The sequence below is a fragment of the Alosa pseudoharengus genome, unplaced genomic scaffold (assembly GCF_046254945.1).
Source record: "Alosa pseudoharengus isolate Yale_2024_CS ecotype anadromous, Long Island Sound unplaced genomic scaffold, YU_APseudo_1.1 YU_APseudo_1.1_scf_22, whole genome shotgun sequence".
Lineage (NCBI taxonomy): Eukaryota > Metazoa > Chordata > Actinopteri > Clupeiformes > Clupeidae > Alosa > Alosa pseudoharengus.
This window is the reverse complement of record NW_027468680.1, coordinates 15,332,480-15,348,924: the sequence shown is the minus strand read 5'-3', so window position 1 is coordinate 15,348,924 and position 16,445 is coordinate 15,332,480. Positions and strand designations below refer to the sequence as shown.

At 48.4% G+C, this 16,445-nt stretch overlaps 1 protein-coding gene across 20 annotated transcripts in view; it reads left to right on the top strand.

Moving 5' to 3' along the window:
* kiaa1109 (KIAA1109 ortholog) overlaps positions 1-16,445 on the top strand; it is a 54,945-nt gene that overhangs the window by 15,319 nt on the left and 23,181 nt on the right. For 13 of the 20 annotated variants that reach the window (XM_076300729.1, XM_076300726.1, XM_076300724.1 and 10 more), the window contains exons 28-54: positions 230-1,043; positions 1,340-1,410; positions 1,691-1,864; positions 2,230-2,350; positions 2,670-2,810; positions 3,413-3,534; positions 3,769-3,947; positions 4,085-4,303; positions 4,572-4,780; positions 4,987-5,132; positions 5,374-5,524; positions 5,735-5,887; positions 6,133-6,370; positions 6,636-6,781; positions 6,957-7,182; positions 7,652-7,816; positions 8,117-8,301; positions 8,494-8,669; positions 8,877-9,682; positions 9,995-10,240; positions 10,839-10,932; positions 11,423-11,473; positions 12,921-13,127; positions 13,965-14,200; positions 15,008-15,252; positions 16,105-16,210; positions 16,383-16,445. The exon at positions 16,383-16,445 is cut by the window's right edge and continues 35 nt beyond it. In XM_076300729.1, the coding sequence (XP_076156844.1) occupies positions 230-1,043; positions 1,340-1,410; positions 1,691-1,864; positions 2,230-2,350; positions 2,670-2,810; positions 3,413-3,534; positions 3,769-3,947; positions 4,085-4,303; positions 4,572-4,780; positions 4,987-5,132; positions 5,374-5,524; positions 5,735-5,887; positions 6,133-6,370; positions 6,636-6,781; positions 6,957-7,182; positions 7,652-7,816; positions 8,117-8,301; positions 8,494-8,669; positions 8,877-9,682; positions 9,995-10,240; positions 10,839-10,932; positions 11,423-11,473; positions 12,921-13,127; positions 13,965-14,200; positions 15,008-15,252; positions 16,105-16,210; positions 16,383-16,445 (5,690 nt within the window). The remainder of the gene's footprint in view (positions 1-229; positions 1,044-1,339; positions 1,411-1,690; positions 1,865-2,229; positions 2,351-2,669; positions 2,811-3,412; positions 3,535-3,768; positions 3,948-4,084; positions 4,304-4,571; positions 4,781-4,986; positions 5,133-5,373; positions 5,525-5,734; positions 5,888-6,132; positions 6,371-6,635; positions 6,782-6,956; positions 7,183-7,651; positions 7,817-8,116; positions 8,302-8,493; positions 8,670-8,876; positions 9,683-9,994; positions 10,241-10,838; positions 10,933-11,422; positions 11,474-12,920; positions 13,128-13,964; positions 14,201-15,007; positions 15,253-16,104; positions 16,211-16,382) is intronic. The other 7 variants (XM_076300732.1, XM_076300731.1, XM_076300730.1 and 4 more) reach the window with 1 other exon arrangement.

Here is a 16,445-nt window from a genome sequence, read left to right as displayed (position 1 = left end):
CTAAAAATTGTCAACATCTACCAAAATTTCATATCTAAGCCTCTGTAGCACCTAGAAACATGAAATAAAAAGCATGCTGCGCTACGCAGCATCCAGCGGGAGGGTCAATGTTGCGCTACGCAGCATCCAGCGGGAGGGTCAATGTTGCGTCATGCAGCATCCAGCGCGAATGGGTTAAGTAGCCTTTGTTGCTGTGTTAAGTAGCCTTTGTTGCTGTGTCCACCTGCAGGATCATGGGGTCACCCCCCGAGCCCCTGGCCACCGACGGGCCTCCTCTCCGCTCACCGCTGCGCTCGCCGCTCACGCGCCAGTCATCCGTCCAGTCGGCACGGCTGGGCAGCACCAAGAGCCTGTCGGCGGCCGTGTTCGCCGAGAAGGCGGCGGCGTCGTCGGGCGTGCAGTTCAGCAGCGAGGTGTCGCGCAGCGACGAGAACGTGCTGGACTCGCCGCGCCAGCGCCGCAGCTACGGCTCCTTCCCCTTCACGCCGTCGGCCGACTCCAGCACCTTCCACCAGTACCGCTCGGTGGACTCGTCCATGTCGGTGGCCGACAGCGAGGCCTACTTCTCGGCCAACGAGGAGTTCGAGCCCATCAGCAGCGACGAGGGGCCCGGCACGTACCCGGGCCGCAAGCGGCGGCGTCGGCAGCAGCAGTGTCCGCCGCCGTGCATGTCGGAGGTGCAGAGTCGCACGTCCATCTACCACAGCGTGGAGGGCCCGCTGTCCGTCGCCTCGGACCCGCGGCCGCTGCCGCTGCCCAGCCACACCTCGCAGGCGTCCTTCGTCTCGGCGCTCGCGCTCGAGGAGGAGGCGGTCTCCGTGGAGACCGAGCGCGGCGAACAGGGGCTGCTCACCACCCAGCCCCACCTCATGGCGTGTTACCAAAGCTACCTGGCGCACTACCACGTTGCCAACTGGTCCGTCAAGCAGCCCACCAATAAGAGGACCTCAAAGTCGTCGCTGCACCGCCCCTTGGATCTGGACACTCCCACCAGCGAGGAGAGCTCGGCCTCTTTTGATCAGCTGTCCATACCCTCCTTTAAGGTTGGTGTGCGTGTGTTTCAAGATCTAGCACATAGTGATAGTACTAAGAGCAAATATCTGTATCTTAAATATCACAAAAATGTCTGCCTTTTAAACAATGATCAAGATGAATGCATGTCTTTTGTCAATCCTGTAGTAAATGCTAGCTTGGAAATAAAGTCAGTTTGGATGCAAGTATTGTCACAGTACAAACACTTGTCTGACTGTCTGGATGTCTTCTCTCTCTCTCTCTCTCTCTCTCTCTCTCTCTCTCTCTTTTTCTCTCTCTCTCTGTGTGCTTGTTGTTTTCCTGAAAGATGGTGAAAGCTGGTCTCTCTGCCAGTTCATTATTGGACAGAGGAGTGCAGCTGATGGGGGACTGCAGCAGGTAAACACTTGCTCCATCCAAATCATTCCCCCTTTAGCGGAGATTTACAAACATCAGCTTCAACCTCACACAATACTCTCCTGTGTGCGTGTGTATATGTGTGCGTGTGTCTGGCTGACCCTCTGTGTGTGTGTGTGTGTGTGTGCTTGTGTCTGGCTGACCCTCTGTGTGTGTGTGTGTGTGTGTGTGTGTGTGTGTGTGTGTGTGTGTGTGTGTGTGTGTGTGTGTGTGTGTGTGTGTGTGTGTGTGTGTGTGTGTGTGTGTGTGTGTGTGTGTGCAGTACGCCTTACACACCTCTGGACAAGCGGGCGATGGACAACACAGACGAGGAGACCACCACAGAGGACTGGACGGTGGACCAGCCCCTGGCCCAGACCAGGACCACCGCCATCGTGGAGGTCAAAGGAGCCGTTAATGTGGTCCTCACCCCTCTTGTGGCAGAGGCGCTGGACAGGTGTGTGTGTGTGTGTGACCTGAGAGTGTGTGTGAGTGATAGATATCCATTTAGCTGGTATATACTTTGGTTTGGTTTGGTGTTGTAATGGAATGTTGGTGTGAAGGCATGTGTCCACAATTAGTTACTGCAATATCAGTGAACCATAGATGTTTTAAATTGGAAATGTTGCTGTGTGTGTGTGTGTGTGTGTGTGTGTGTGTGTGTGTGTGTGTGTGTGTGTGTGTGTGTGTGTGTGTGTGTGTGTGTGTGTGTGTGTGTGTGTGTGTGTGTGTGTGTGTGTGTGTGTGTGTGTGTGTGTGTGTGTGTGTGTGTGTGTGTGTGTGTGTGTGTGTGTGTGTGTGTTTGTGTGGGTGGTGTTGTAGGTATATTGAGTCCATGGTGCACTATGCAAGTATTCGCCACCCAGCCTCTATTCTGGACGACCTTCATGGAAGGGTGCTGAACGAGGCTTACCAGTTCAGCAAGTCTACTGTTGCAGACACTGTGAGTTCAAACACTGCACTCATGCATGCAATATGCAACAATGTACGCATGCAAAATGCAGCACAGACACACTCACAACAGACTGGGTAGTGTGATGTTGCTAGCTATTGAATATACAAACAGTATTGAGTATCCAGCACTCAAACAAACATGTGCATATTAGATGTGGACAATTAATAATAGTATTTATATAGTAATCATAAATAGGCAAGCACATGCAACCTTGTGGGTATGTAATATTATATAATAAAAAAAAGTCTAATAAATGATAAATCTAATAAAAGATATGTTGTTTTATTTGTTTGTTTGCTTGTTGCAGACCCAGCAGAAACCTGAGCACAAGCTGTCTAAGACCGAGACTCCAGCTTCAATGACCACTACCCACGGCCAGACAGACCTGTCAGTCAAACCAGACAATGTGAAAATCAAGGGCCTCCAAGCCAATGTCACTATTCCCAAGGTACTGCTTGTGTGATCAGACAGGACTGTGTGTGTTTGTGTGTGTGTGTGTGTGTGTACATACCCATAGTGTATCAGTCCACTAATGCAGTGTTTTTCAACCACTGTGCCGGGGCACACTAGTGTGCCGTGAGAGATCATCAGGTGTGCCGCAGAAAATTACCCAAATGTCACTCACTGGTCCAGAAAAGCAACTGTTGCATCAAAGAATTTATAACCACATGCTCTCATTGATTGTATGATTGCACTATTTGTGGTATGCAGGCATTGTACAACGGGGGCCTCATGTCCAGTATTTACAGAATCATCACATATCCAGTTCATAATAACAATTAAATTAGATATAGTCACCTACAAATGAAACAGAGGGCGCTTGTTTTATTGAGCAGGTCTTGCATAGAAGCTATAATAAGGCCATATCTGTGTATTATTTAAAAATGTAGGCTATGGTATGTTTATTTTTTCTTCACACAGGATGTTAGTGTGCCGTGGGACTTTTTAAGTGTCAAAAGTGTGCCGTGGCACAAAAAAGGTTGAAACACCAACACTGAAACACCGCACTAATGCATGAGCTTGATGTATGATGTTTTTGTGTTGTTGCAGGTGAATCTGTGTGTGCTTCAGGCGTCTGTAGAGGAGGGCTCCCCCACTAATAAGAGCTTCACACACGTGTCTCTGGTGGCCCTCTGCTTCGACAGAATCGGAACTCAATTCCGCATGAACAGGTAACACACACACACTCCACAGTTAGTCTGAAGTGGGCAACATATGGAAACATTCTAACAATAATAATAACAATAATTCTTGAATTTCCCCTTGGGGATCAATAAAGTATCTATCTATCAATAAAGTATCTATCTATCTATCTATCTATCTATCTACACAACATTTATTCATGGGATGGCATTGGTTGTGATGGGTCTTGATGAGTGAATAATTGTGTGTGTGTGCTCCTTTAGGGGTATCGTGGAGGACACAGAAAAGACGTTGGTGATGATGGAGAAGTTCTCCTCCAAGATGGCTCCCCAGTCGAGTGGCTCCTTGCGCTCCAACGCTGGTGTGGAAAAGGGCAAAGAGATCGCAGCTCGCCTCAACGTCCACAGGATACACGGCCAGCTGCGTGGCCTGAACTCGTCAGGTACACACACACACACACACACACACACACATACAGTATACACACATTGATTGTGCCATGTTTAAGTCTTTAGACATTTTGGAATATTTGAATAAGCGTGTGTGTGTGTGTGTGTGTGTTTGTTTGTGTGTGAACAGATCTAGGAGCCTGTGCCATCACTGCCATTCCATTTGAGAAGTCCAAAGTGCTGTTCAGCCTGGAGGAGACGGACGACTTCGCCCTGGTGGACGAGACGGAGCCCCCCATCACCACGGAGCACGTGACTGACCAGACCCCCGAGCACGCGCGGGCCGGTGCCCAGGAGAAGTGGGGCTGGATCATGTTTGAGTGCGGCATCGAGAACCTCACCGTCAAGGGTAACACACACACTTTACACTCTTGGGAAAAATAAAGACGCATGTTTGTGATAGTCATGCTTTATGAGTTATGTTTTAAATGGAACAGAATAGCCTAGCATGTACTTGTTACTTTCTGGAGAGATTGACAGGATTTTTTAAATCAGCCTCATCTCATTTGTCTGTGTGTGTGTGTGTGTGTGTGTGTGTGTGTGCATTTGTGTGGTGTGTGTGTGTGTGCATTTGTGTGGTGTGTGTGTATTTGTGTGGTGTGTGTGTGCGTGCGCAGGTGGTCGTCAGTCTGGTGCCATCCTCTACAGTGCGTTTGGGGTGATGGGTGGGAATGACGGCTGTGTGAAAGGCGGCGCCTCCAAGTCCAACGGTTCCAGTGGCTCCCAGACGGGCAGCGGCTACAGCACAGACGTCTCCGACGACAACCTGCCCAACGACGCCCAGAGCCCCTCAGAACCCAACATCAACTCCGACTCAGACGAGCAGGTGCAAATCAGTTGCCATGGCAACAAAACCATGATTAAGTATACTGTATACAACACAAGTTTCATTACAATGTCATGTTATTTTTCATGTTTTATTCAAAATAACGTTGCAGAAATTAGAAATGGCAAGATATTAGTTTGTGATGCCTGTTTCTTGTGGATGGTTGTTAAGTCTGAGTTCTGATTGGCTTTTCTGATTGTGAGCAGGATGAAGGGGTGGAGTCTGATGACCTAAAGAAGGACCTCCCCCTGTTGCCCCCACCCCCTGACTCCAGCAGTATGAAGCTGACCATCAAAGAGATCTGGTTCAGCTTCGCTGCCCCCACCAACGTCCACTCCCCAGCGCAAGCCAGGTACACACACACACACACACACACACACACACACATAGGGGTACTCACACTTTTAAGTTAGTTTGATTGGATAACCATATACATACAGTATGCACACGAAATTGGTTCAGCCTTGTACTTTACTTACTTCACAAACTTGCAGTCACAAAAGCAATCCAAGCATAGATAAATACACTTTTTTCACACACAGACACACTCACATAATCTTTGAAACACTCTCTTCTTTGGTTTGTGTGATCAGGCAGCTGAATCTCCTGAGTACAGCGACTCCAGCCGTTGGGGCTTGGCTGGTTCCTATTGACCAGCTGAAGTCCTCCCTGCAGAAGCTGGAGATGGAGACCACCCTCCGCGTGTGTGCTGTCATGGGCTGCATCATGACCGAGGCTCTGGAGGTGAGGCTCACACACACACACACACACACACACACATACATATATAGACTCAGACTTTGTACCTTTCTCAACATAACATACATATTGCATACTTTCTATCAATATGATATACTTACAGAGCTGTATTATGTATTTCATTCCTAGTGGATTTCTCTCATTGATTCTTTCTGTCTGTCTGTCTGTCTGTGTGTCTGTCTGTTCCCTTTACAGAAAAAGAGCATCCACATCCCGTTCCGCAGCAAGTATAACCGCGTGACCAAACGCTCTCGGTTCTTGCATGAGGACCCGTCCTGTCTGCTGTGCAACATCCTGCACAGATACCTGCAGCAGGCCGACTACACCATCATAGAGGACGCCACCATGGTGAGAGGGGTCGGGCAGAAGCATTGGGGGTGGGGGCAGTAGGGGCATCACAGGGGTGATTTACTTAATGGACAACCAATACATGACTCATTTATTTATAAAGTAAATTACAAGAAAACAATTCTCTCTTCTCTCTCTCCCTGTCTCTATTTCTTTCTTTCTTTCTTTCTTTCTTTCTTTCTCTCTTTCTTTTGTTCTTTCTTTCTCTCTTTCTTTCTTTCTTTCTCTCTCTTTGTTTCTGACAGAATGATGGCCTGCCTGCTCTGGTGACCCTGAAGAAAGGTTTGGTGGCGCTGGCACGTCAGTGGATGAAGTTCATTGTGGTGACACAGGGCTTTAAGGCGATTGGTCCCATTCGACCCAATCAGTTGCCGAAGCCCAAGGAGCCCGCCCCTTTCCCCCCAGAGCCCACCCTCGGGCCCGACTGCATCAACATACAGAGCGATACCAGCGCTGATGGCGCCGAGTTTGAGTTTGACGCAGGTGAGACACACACACACACACACACACACACACACACACACACACACAGAGGAGGAGATCTAATGTGTTGCATGTTGATACAAATACATTACATGTCACATATTAACAGAAAATCCAAGTCATACAGTGTGGTTGGCTTGAATATGGGCATAGTTCTATTCATGGGATATTTCTGTGTGCATATGGTGCCTTTGTGTGTACTGTATATTCTCTTTGTGTCACTTCATGTGCTCATGGTTGTGTGTGTGTGTGTGTGTGTGTGCAGGCGCAGTGAGTGAGCACACAATGCTGTTGGAAGGTGTGTGTAGTCGTCCAGCCCAGACAGGAAACTCAGCCCCTGTGAGCGGTGTGGAGATCATGAGGAAACTCTCCAAATCTCACACACACAGCGAGTCAGCCCTTAGGATTAAGGTAGGAGTGTGTGTGTGTGTTTGTACTGTATGTGTGAATTTGTTTAAATGTCTAATAATCTTGTAATGACCTCACCATAAGAGCTAGAATTGACCATTGGAATTTATTAGAGAATAAATCAGTTTACCATTGTGTGTGTGTGTGTGTGTGTGTGTGTGTGTGTGTCTGTTTTCAGGGGTCACACCCGTACCAGTCTCTGAGCTACACCAGCGGTGACACGGCCGCTGACTCTCCCGCCCACGTCAGCCGGACAGGCCTGCCGTCCAATCACAGTCCTCGGAAGGAGTCGCTCCTCAGCTACCTGACGGGAAGCTTCCCCAGTCTACACAACCTGCTGGAGGCCACACCCCCACGCGTCAACGAGGCCACCACCGCCAAGAGCAGCTCGCTCACACGCACCGGTACACACACACACACATACACACACACACACACACCACTGCATGATCACATAGGAGAATGCATGAATGCACTCATACACATATGTTTTCTTGGATGTAAATATGCAGTGAACCTTAGACACGAATGCTCATTCACACACAGATCATTATGTCAGATGACTCACTCTGACATAAATGTCATCACTAATACGAACACATTAAAATGTAGCATGATTCATACCAACTGGAGAGTGTTTTCATGCAGTTACTAAATATGAACTGACACATACATACATACACAAAAACACGTTTCTGTTTCTACTCAAGTGTGTAGTCAATAAGTCACATAAACATGAAACAGGTCGCCATGTGTCTTACTAAAATCAGATTGACAAACGACTGAAATAGACAAAATGTTCACATAAACAAAAATATTAACAGATGATTGCAAGAATGTTCAGTTGTATGTGTATGTGTTTGTGTTGCCTAGGTAACAGTGTGGGCGCTGACGTGTTGACAGAGCACCCTCTGCTGTCGGAGCCATCTCCGGTCAGCTTCTACAACTGGATGTCCAACGCCGTAGGCAACCGCACCGGGGGCAATGTCCAGGAGTCTCCCCTCAACCGCTCCCAACACAACAGCCTGCAGACAGGAGGTGTGTGTGTGTGTGTATGTGTTTGAGAAAGATAATTAGCAAAACTCACTGGCTGACAATCATATGTTGTGTAAAACAAAGATCAACATTAAAGGCATGGATTGTGTAATGAAATTTTTCTGTCATCTCCCGGTTTCCCACTTTCTCTCTCTCTACCTCTCTGTTTGTTTGTTTCTTTCTCTCTCTCTCGCTCTCTCTCGCTCTTTCTTTCTCTTTCTCCCTCTTTCTTTATTTTTCTCTATCTATCTATCTATCTATCTATCTATCTATCTATCTATCTATCTGTCTCTTTCTCCACAGGAGTCCTCCCCACCATCCCGTCGGCGTCAGACTTTAACACGGTGTTGTCCAGTGACCAGAACACACTGGACACCCACTCCCAGCACACGCACACACACTCCCAGCACAGCACCAGCCAGGAAGACCTGCTGGAGGTGGATGAGATCAACCAGTGTCCTGCTGCAGTACAGCTCGCTGATGCGCAGGTATGTACACACACACACACACACTCTCTCTCTCTCTCTCTCTCTCTCTCACTCTCACACACACACGCACACACACAAGCACAAATTCACCACACAAAGGAAATGCACATATATAACTAACACACTGTGTGTGTGTGTGTGTGTGTGTGTGTGTGTGTGTGTGTGTGTGTGTGTGTGTGTGTGTGTGTGTAGGTTGTGTTTAAGCCACTGCTGAGCCACACAGGCATCCAGCCGCAGGACGCTCCTCCCTTCAGCTATAAGATGTACTTTGGGGAGCACTTGTCCTTTAGCGGCACCCTGGAGTGCCTCAGGGCCGACATCGTGGACTCCGACACCAGCAAAGACCGCAAGAACAAACGCGCTCGCAGGTACATGTGGGGGAAACGCTGTAGCACAACATTATGGGGAAATTACTCTGTCAGTTAGCATCGCTTCAGAGCAAAAGGATGACTAATAATAACTCCTATTTAGGGAGTAATTTCGCTTTAGAGTGTGAGTGTCAATTTAGTGTGTGTGAGTTAACAAGCATTAATATCTTTTAAAATGAATACCTCTGTGTCTGTATGGGTTTGTAGGCAGGGTATGGTGAACCTGCCTCCGCTGGAGTTCAAGCCGGCGCTGATGATCGAGACGTTCAGCCTGAACGCTGTGGTGCTGGAGAAGTGCATGTCGTCGGCGGCGCCGGCCGGCCTCTCGTCCTTCCACGAGCTGAGCCGCCGGCCGCACGCCAGCGTCCACTGCCACTTTACGCTGGCGTGCCAGGCCATCCGCCAGCACGTGGACATGGCCCTGGTGCGCCTGGTGCATCAGTTCAGCACCATGATCGACCAGATCAAGGCCACGCAGACCGACATCAAGCTGAGCCGTTACACGGCCGGCTCGGCCTCGCCCACGCCCACCTTCAAGGCGCGGCCGTACCGCCAGTTCCGCTCGTCCGACTTCAGCCGCAGTAGCCGCGGGAGCCTCAACGGCACCGTCCAGCGCCACGGGGGGCAGAAGGGCAAGCGCTCGGGCACTACCGCGTCCGGGCCGGGCGCAGGCGCCGTCGGAGGGGGCATTGGCGGAGTGTCCGGCGGAGGGGTGAGCTCCAGCTCGGGCATCCCGGGGCTGGACACGCTGCCGCGGCGCGAGCCCCGCAGCGGCCGGAACACGCTGAGCCGCTCGGAGCGACGCACGTCCAAGGTGTCGCGGAAGGGCTCGCGCGACGTGGCCGACCACATGACCATCCAGATGGACGACTCGGACTCCATCACGGTGTCGGAGCAGAGCGAGCCGTCGGCCGAGTGCTGGCAGAACATGTACAAGCTGCTCAACTTCTACTCGCTCATATCGGACCCCACGGGCATCCTGGACAAGGAGTCCCCCGAGAACGGCCTCTTAGGTGAGAGAACCCATCTGTCAGAATCGAACCAATTGAATATGGATCTTAAGCGTCTTACTGGGTGTCATGTGTAATCAGCAACCTGTCAGCTTACAGTATTATTGCATGCTGGCAAAAAATAGGTGGCGGTTTGCATCTTAACCAGTGGTCAGACCGTGTGTGACAGTCAGTTGTTTGAACCATCTTAAAAATAACCTGTCAAGAGAAGACAAGGAAAAAGCCAAGATATAATAGAGTTTACAATAAGCCTGTAAGTGCGTGTGGTTTATTTGATTCTGTGTATGTCTTTACTCTTCTACTCCTCTAATGCAGAGGGTGGACGAAGCCCCACGGATCCTCCGTGCCGATTGGTGATCGAGTCGGAGGGTGAGTCCCCGCCCAGTCGGCCTGGTCGCAGGCGGAGCCTGGGCGGCAGCGAGCCGCACCACGTGACCCTGATCGTGTTCGGCGTGGGCATGGTGAACCGCACGCACCTGGAGGCTGACATCGGCGGCCTCACCATGGAGGCAGAGCTCAAGAAGATTCACGGCAGCTTCACGCTCAAGGAGAAGATGAAGGGTATTCACAAACACACTGACTTACGCCGTGTACATCACCACATGCAGTAGAGACAGCGTGGTACCGCTATAGACACACTCTCACTCAAACACACAGATACATACACATGCCCACAAAAAATGTATTGTACATTCACTCACAGCTTTGTGTATACTGGTTAAAGGAGCTATGTGGAATTCTGTAAGCTTGGAGTTGTCTTGAACACAGCACAGTGCTACACTATGGGGGTATTCATGAACCCTAATGTTCATGCCCCCAGAGTGTAGTACTATAGTTGCCTTGCAGCTCTAGCTGTTGACTGCAGCAACTTGAGCTAGGTAGAACTGATTGGTTTCATTTTTCAGTACTCGGTGACCTCGATCTGAACATTTAATACAGTGTATTTAAAACAGCGGCCACACATGGTACAACGTGGTATTACAAGAGAGATGGCCTGGTGCTAGCTGGTTTGATTGCTAACTTCAGTGGAACAACGCAGAGCATAGACGTTTGTCTGTACAATGCAATTATTCCCTGAATATTTCCCAGCTCAGAATATCATGTGTTTTATACCTGCCTGCAGTACTACATGATGGGAAATCTTGCTGTCTGTTTGCAGATATCCTGCACCAGAAGATGACGGAGACCTGTGCGTCATCTCACATCGGCGGCGTGAACATCGTCCTGCTAGAGGGCATCACTCCAGACATCCAGTTAGTACCGATCAATGTCTTTTAACCTGTGAACAGTGACCTCGCATTTTCCAATGGGGGATGTAGTAATCAGTTGTCAAATGTCAATGCAGGGTACACACACACACACACACACACACATCTCGCTTTCCCTTTCTCTCTCACACACATATACATACTTTCAATATTCATTTTTCAGGGATTGTTTTAAAATCGTCTGATTTTTCTGTTAACTTTGTGCATGTTTTCCTGGTTATTGTAATTGCTTCTCTCTCTCTCTCTCGTTCCCTCTCTTTTCAGCAGTTGGTTTTGAATTGCCGTGGTTTTCTTTTCCAACTCTCCGCTCTTGATGAAAATTAATCTTTTATTCCCTCTTCTTCTCTCTTTGTTTCTTTCTTTTTGTCCCTTCTCTATTTTACCTCTTCACATTTCTTTCTCTCTCTCTCTCTCTCTCTCTCTTGCCCTCTGCTACCTTCTCCCTTCTCTCTCTCTCTCTTTTTTTCTGGGGTAGATTGGAGGACTTCCCCACCTCTCCTACCAGCACAGCCAAGCAGGAGTTTTTGTATGTTGTTCACTTTTCTCCCCCCCCCTCCCCCCAACCTCCTCCAGTCTCCATGAGCCACTGCAGCCACTCACCTCTTCACTTCCCCTGTTGTTGTGGTTTTCTTCTCCTTCTTGTCCCTCTCCACGGTCACTCTGTGGTCTTCTGCTTCACGCTGTCTGCCAGTGCCAGCTCTTCAGTCTCACATGCCACACATTGGTCTTCATCTTTTATTGATGTATCTCTCTTTCTTTATCTTTCTCTTTCTCTTTCTCTTTCTCTTTCTCTCTCTCTTTCTTTCTTTCTTTCTTTCTTTCTTTTTTTCTCTCTCTCTCTCTCTCCACTGCAGCACCTATTTAATGCATCTCACTGCCTCTCTGATCCCCTTGTGGTCTTTTTTCAGTCTGTCTGTGAATCCATGTGGCAGCACTCATGCAGTCTCTGTGCTCGATGCTCATTATGTCTCTCCCTCACGCAGTGTCTCTGTGCTCGATGCTCATTGTGTCTCTCCCTCACGCAGTGTCTTTGTGCCGATCTCATTCATGAGGAGCCTACAGTCTTACTGTGTCACTGTATCCGTGTGTTTGACTGTCTCTCGTTACATGTAATAGGTGTATTATAGCATGAGTGAACTGTGTGTGTGTGTGAGTGTGTGTGTGTGTGAGTGTGTGTGCTTGCGCATGTGCACATAAATGCATGGTTGCATGCATGAAACCATGACTTTTGCTTTGTGTGTGTGTGTGTGTGTGAGTGTGTGTGCTTGCGCATGTGCACATAAATGCATGGTTGCATGCATGAAACCATTACTTTTTTTGCTTTGTGTGCGTGTGTGTGCGTGTGTGTGTGTGCGTGTGTGTGTGTGCACATATATGCATGGTTGCATGCATGACAATAAGAGTTTTACTGTGTGTGTGCATGTGTATTTTCATCTGTCTTGCCGCTGGTCCGAGAGCAGAAGTCACACATTATACACTTTGTTCTTGCTTCAGTTTTTTCTGTCCTTGACATCCGCTCTCCCAAAGATCACGCTGTCAGCATGCAGTCCCTGTGTCTCCCCAAAGGAGCAAATGGCTTTATTGCCAATTGGCCTGCTCCTCAGAACTGTGTTTTTATATGAGGCTTGCTAACAAGACCCCTTTAACATTAGCAGTAAAGCTCACATCAGTAGCGTCATAACCCTGGACATTCCATTGTCATCTTCAAGAATGGCTTGGTCAACTATGTCTGCATTGCATATTTCATAACATCTGTGTATATGTATGTATGTATGTATGTATGTGTGTGTGTGTGTGTGTGTGTGTGTGTGTGTGTGTGTGTGTGTGTATGTGTTTGTGTGTATACTTGTGTGTGTGTGCTACACAATCATTCAACAAGTGATCAACAATTTGGTTTGTGTGTCATGTAATGTGCGTGTATCCCTGTTAACTTTGTGTGTGTGTGTGTGTGTGTGCTTGCGCGCTTGTTTCAGGACGGTGGTGAAGTGTAACATTGCCAAGTCGCAGGCTCTGTACAGCGCGCAGCGGGGCCTGAAGACCAACAACGCGGCCGTGTGCAAGGTGGGCGCCATCCTCATCAACATCCCCCAGCACCCGGCCACGCTGCACAGCATGATGGTGCGCATCTCCCACCAGCTCTCCAAGCAGATCTCTGACCTCATCCGACAGCCCTCCGCTACGTGAGTCTACCACACACACTGAGACACACACATATAGTCGCGCACACACACACACACACACACACACACACTGAAATTTCTATTGTCACAGGCAAGGACATACATGACATAAACATTTTTTTCTGTCACACACATACATATACATACACCCATACATGAGCACGCACACAGCCACACACGCACGCACTCACACACACACACACACACACACACGGATGCACACACACACATGCACACGCATTCCTACACCTACCTGCCTACCTACCTTTGTCTTTCCCTTGGCTCTCTCACACACACAGAATGTCAGTGAAATGCCATCATGACATCTTGACAGTTGAGACGGATGTGAGAGACTGCATTTGTGCAGGCCTTTCAATTTTTTGTCAGTCAGCGTCAGAGGGCAATAATGATGACATAGAGGAGTGTCAGGCAGACAGCAAATGAAGACTGATGAGGGAACCAGCATACCCTCATCATTATTCAGTTTGTCACACTGCCTTCTACATGCTGTACTCCTAATAAAAACTCCAGCCACCTGCATCCCTCGTCGATGCAAAGACATAATAATCTCAACATCATCCGACTAAGGGCTAAGCTACACCAGGCACGTAACTGAAGCGTTCCATTTGCGTTGCGTCTGCTGCAGCAATTAGCTTCCACTATAATCAATGAAAGAGTAGCTACACCAGACGTGATGGCGGAGCGTAGCTTCGAAAAAAACAGACCATTCTTCTAAAATGGATTTTACGCGTCACGAATGGAACGCTTCAGTTACGCGCCTGGTGTAGCTTCCCTGGAGTTGTGTCTCACGGCCGATCTGCTGTCGATCCACTCTAGCCCGCCCCCGAACCGAGATGACACTCCGACCCCGCAGCCGTCGGACAAGGCGTCGAGTATCAACCAGACGCCGGTCGAGGCCAACGAGTTCCCCCAGCTGCCCGAGGGCCTGGAGAAGAAGCCCATCGTGCTCAAGTTCAGCGCCATGCTGGACGGCATCACCATCGGCGCCGCGCTGCTGCCCTCACTCAAGGCTGAGTACAAGATGGGCCGCATGAAGAGCCATGGCATGACCGGTGAGACAGTCACACTCACTCACACACACACACACTCACTCACTCACTCACTCACTCACTCACTCACTCACTCACTCACATACACACTCACTCACTCTCACACACACACACACATACATACGCATACACACACACACACATACATACACGCACACACACATACGCATACACACACACACACACTCACTCACTCACTCACTCACTCACTCACATACACACTCACTCATTCTCACACACACACACACATACATACACGCACACACACACTCACTCATTCACTCACTCACTCACTCACTCACTCACACACACACACACATACACACACTCACTCATTCTCACACACACACACATACACATACATACACGCACACACACATACGCATACACACACACACTCACTCACTCATTCTCTCACACACACACATACACATACATACACGCACACACACATACACACACACACACTGCATTTATTGACATTATATGCATGTATAGATATAATCAGATGAGTGTTTTATGATGTGTTATTGTGGTGCTAAATGTAGTATACTTGTGATTCTGTTAAGATCGATAAATTGCGAATTTGTTAATTAAGAATGAGACTGTGCAACTGTATAAAAATAATGCACGCACAGATAAATCCATATTGATCGCCAACCATACATATGATCCATACACATACCCTCACTTCAAATGTATACACACATACACACGCACACACACCTGATAATCTCATATCCATTGCAATTTGAACCAAACCATAGTAGAGTGCTCCTCCTGTGACTAATTTGCTGCGTCCGATCCCAGGTGCCCAGACCAGGTTCACGTTCGAGCTGCCCAACCACAAGCTGTGCTTCCAGTCCAAGGTGCCGCCGGTGGACGTGTCCGCCATGCCGCCCTCTGCCAGCCTAACGCTGCCGCCAGTCACCATGTCTGGCGAGTACATCATCCAGGAGCATGAGGGCCACACTGAGCACATCTGGGCCCCTGAGGAGATGCCCACTAAGCATGGCAACTACCTGCAGGGCAACTACCTGCGCTGCGTCGCCGAGGTGAGCCTGTGTGTGTGTGTGTGTGTGTGTGTGTGTGTGTGTGTGTGTGTGTGTGTGTGTGTGGGAAGGTATTAGAGGTCAGGGCACTTACCTGCGCTGCGTCGCCGAGGTGAGCCTGTGTGTGTGTGGTGTAAGTTGCTGATAGAAAGGGGAAGGTATTAGAGGTCAAGTCAACTTGGGTTATGAATTGAAGGAGCTATGTGGAATCCGGTAGGTTTCCAGTTGTCTTGAACTCAGCCACAGAGCAACAACTTTATCAACAAAATGATGTGGTTGATGAAAGTTTTAGAATATCATACATAGATTATAAAAAAATATTTAAACTTCTCTAACACACAATGCTCTGGCCATTAAATAGCCTTAGTTGCTGAAATGGCTTTAAATGAAACAAACAAACAAACAAACAAATAGTTACGGTGCACTTTTGATTTCACTTGCATTTTATTTAATACAGTGGCCTCATGTGGTAGAACGTAGTATTACAGGAGAGCTGGCCCGGCTCTAGTTGGTTTACATGCAGACTTACAGGGACATTAGGACAACACAGAGCTTAGGTGTTTTTGACATTATGATTTTTTTCCCATTCTGTTGCTATTTCTTGGTCATTTTTGGATGTTTTAACCTAAAACAAAACGCCACATTTAAGACTTTTGATTGCGTTTGCCACTTTATAGTGTACTGGCAACACCGAAATTATGTGTCATAAATCTATTTATTTGAGGGAATGAGAGAGAGAAATAGGGCAAATGCATAAGAGGTTGTTGCAGAAATATGACAAGATGTCAAAAGGTTCATGGCTTTGAGGTTTGTGTCTGAATTGTACTAATATGTGCTCCCCATCTCTCTTGACAGATTGGGTCCTTTGAACACAACCTGACCACAGACCTGCTGAATCACCTGGTCTTCCTGCAGAGGGTCTTCATGAAGGAGGTCAATGAGGTCATCCAGAAAGTCTCAGGTCAGTCAGTTTCCATGGCAACCATGACAGCAGGACGTGTATTGAAGTGGAAGTCCAAATCTTTTTCTCTGTTGGTAGCCCAACAGCACCAAAAGCTATGGTCTATCTATATTAATGCACACGTTCAGTTCTGTTGAAGTAAGTTTGTATGTTTGCGTTTGTTTGTGGACAGGAGGGGAGCAGCCAATCCCACTGTGGAATGAACATGATGTGTCCACCGATGGAGATAAGCCCA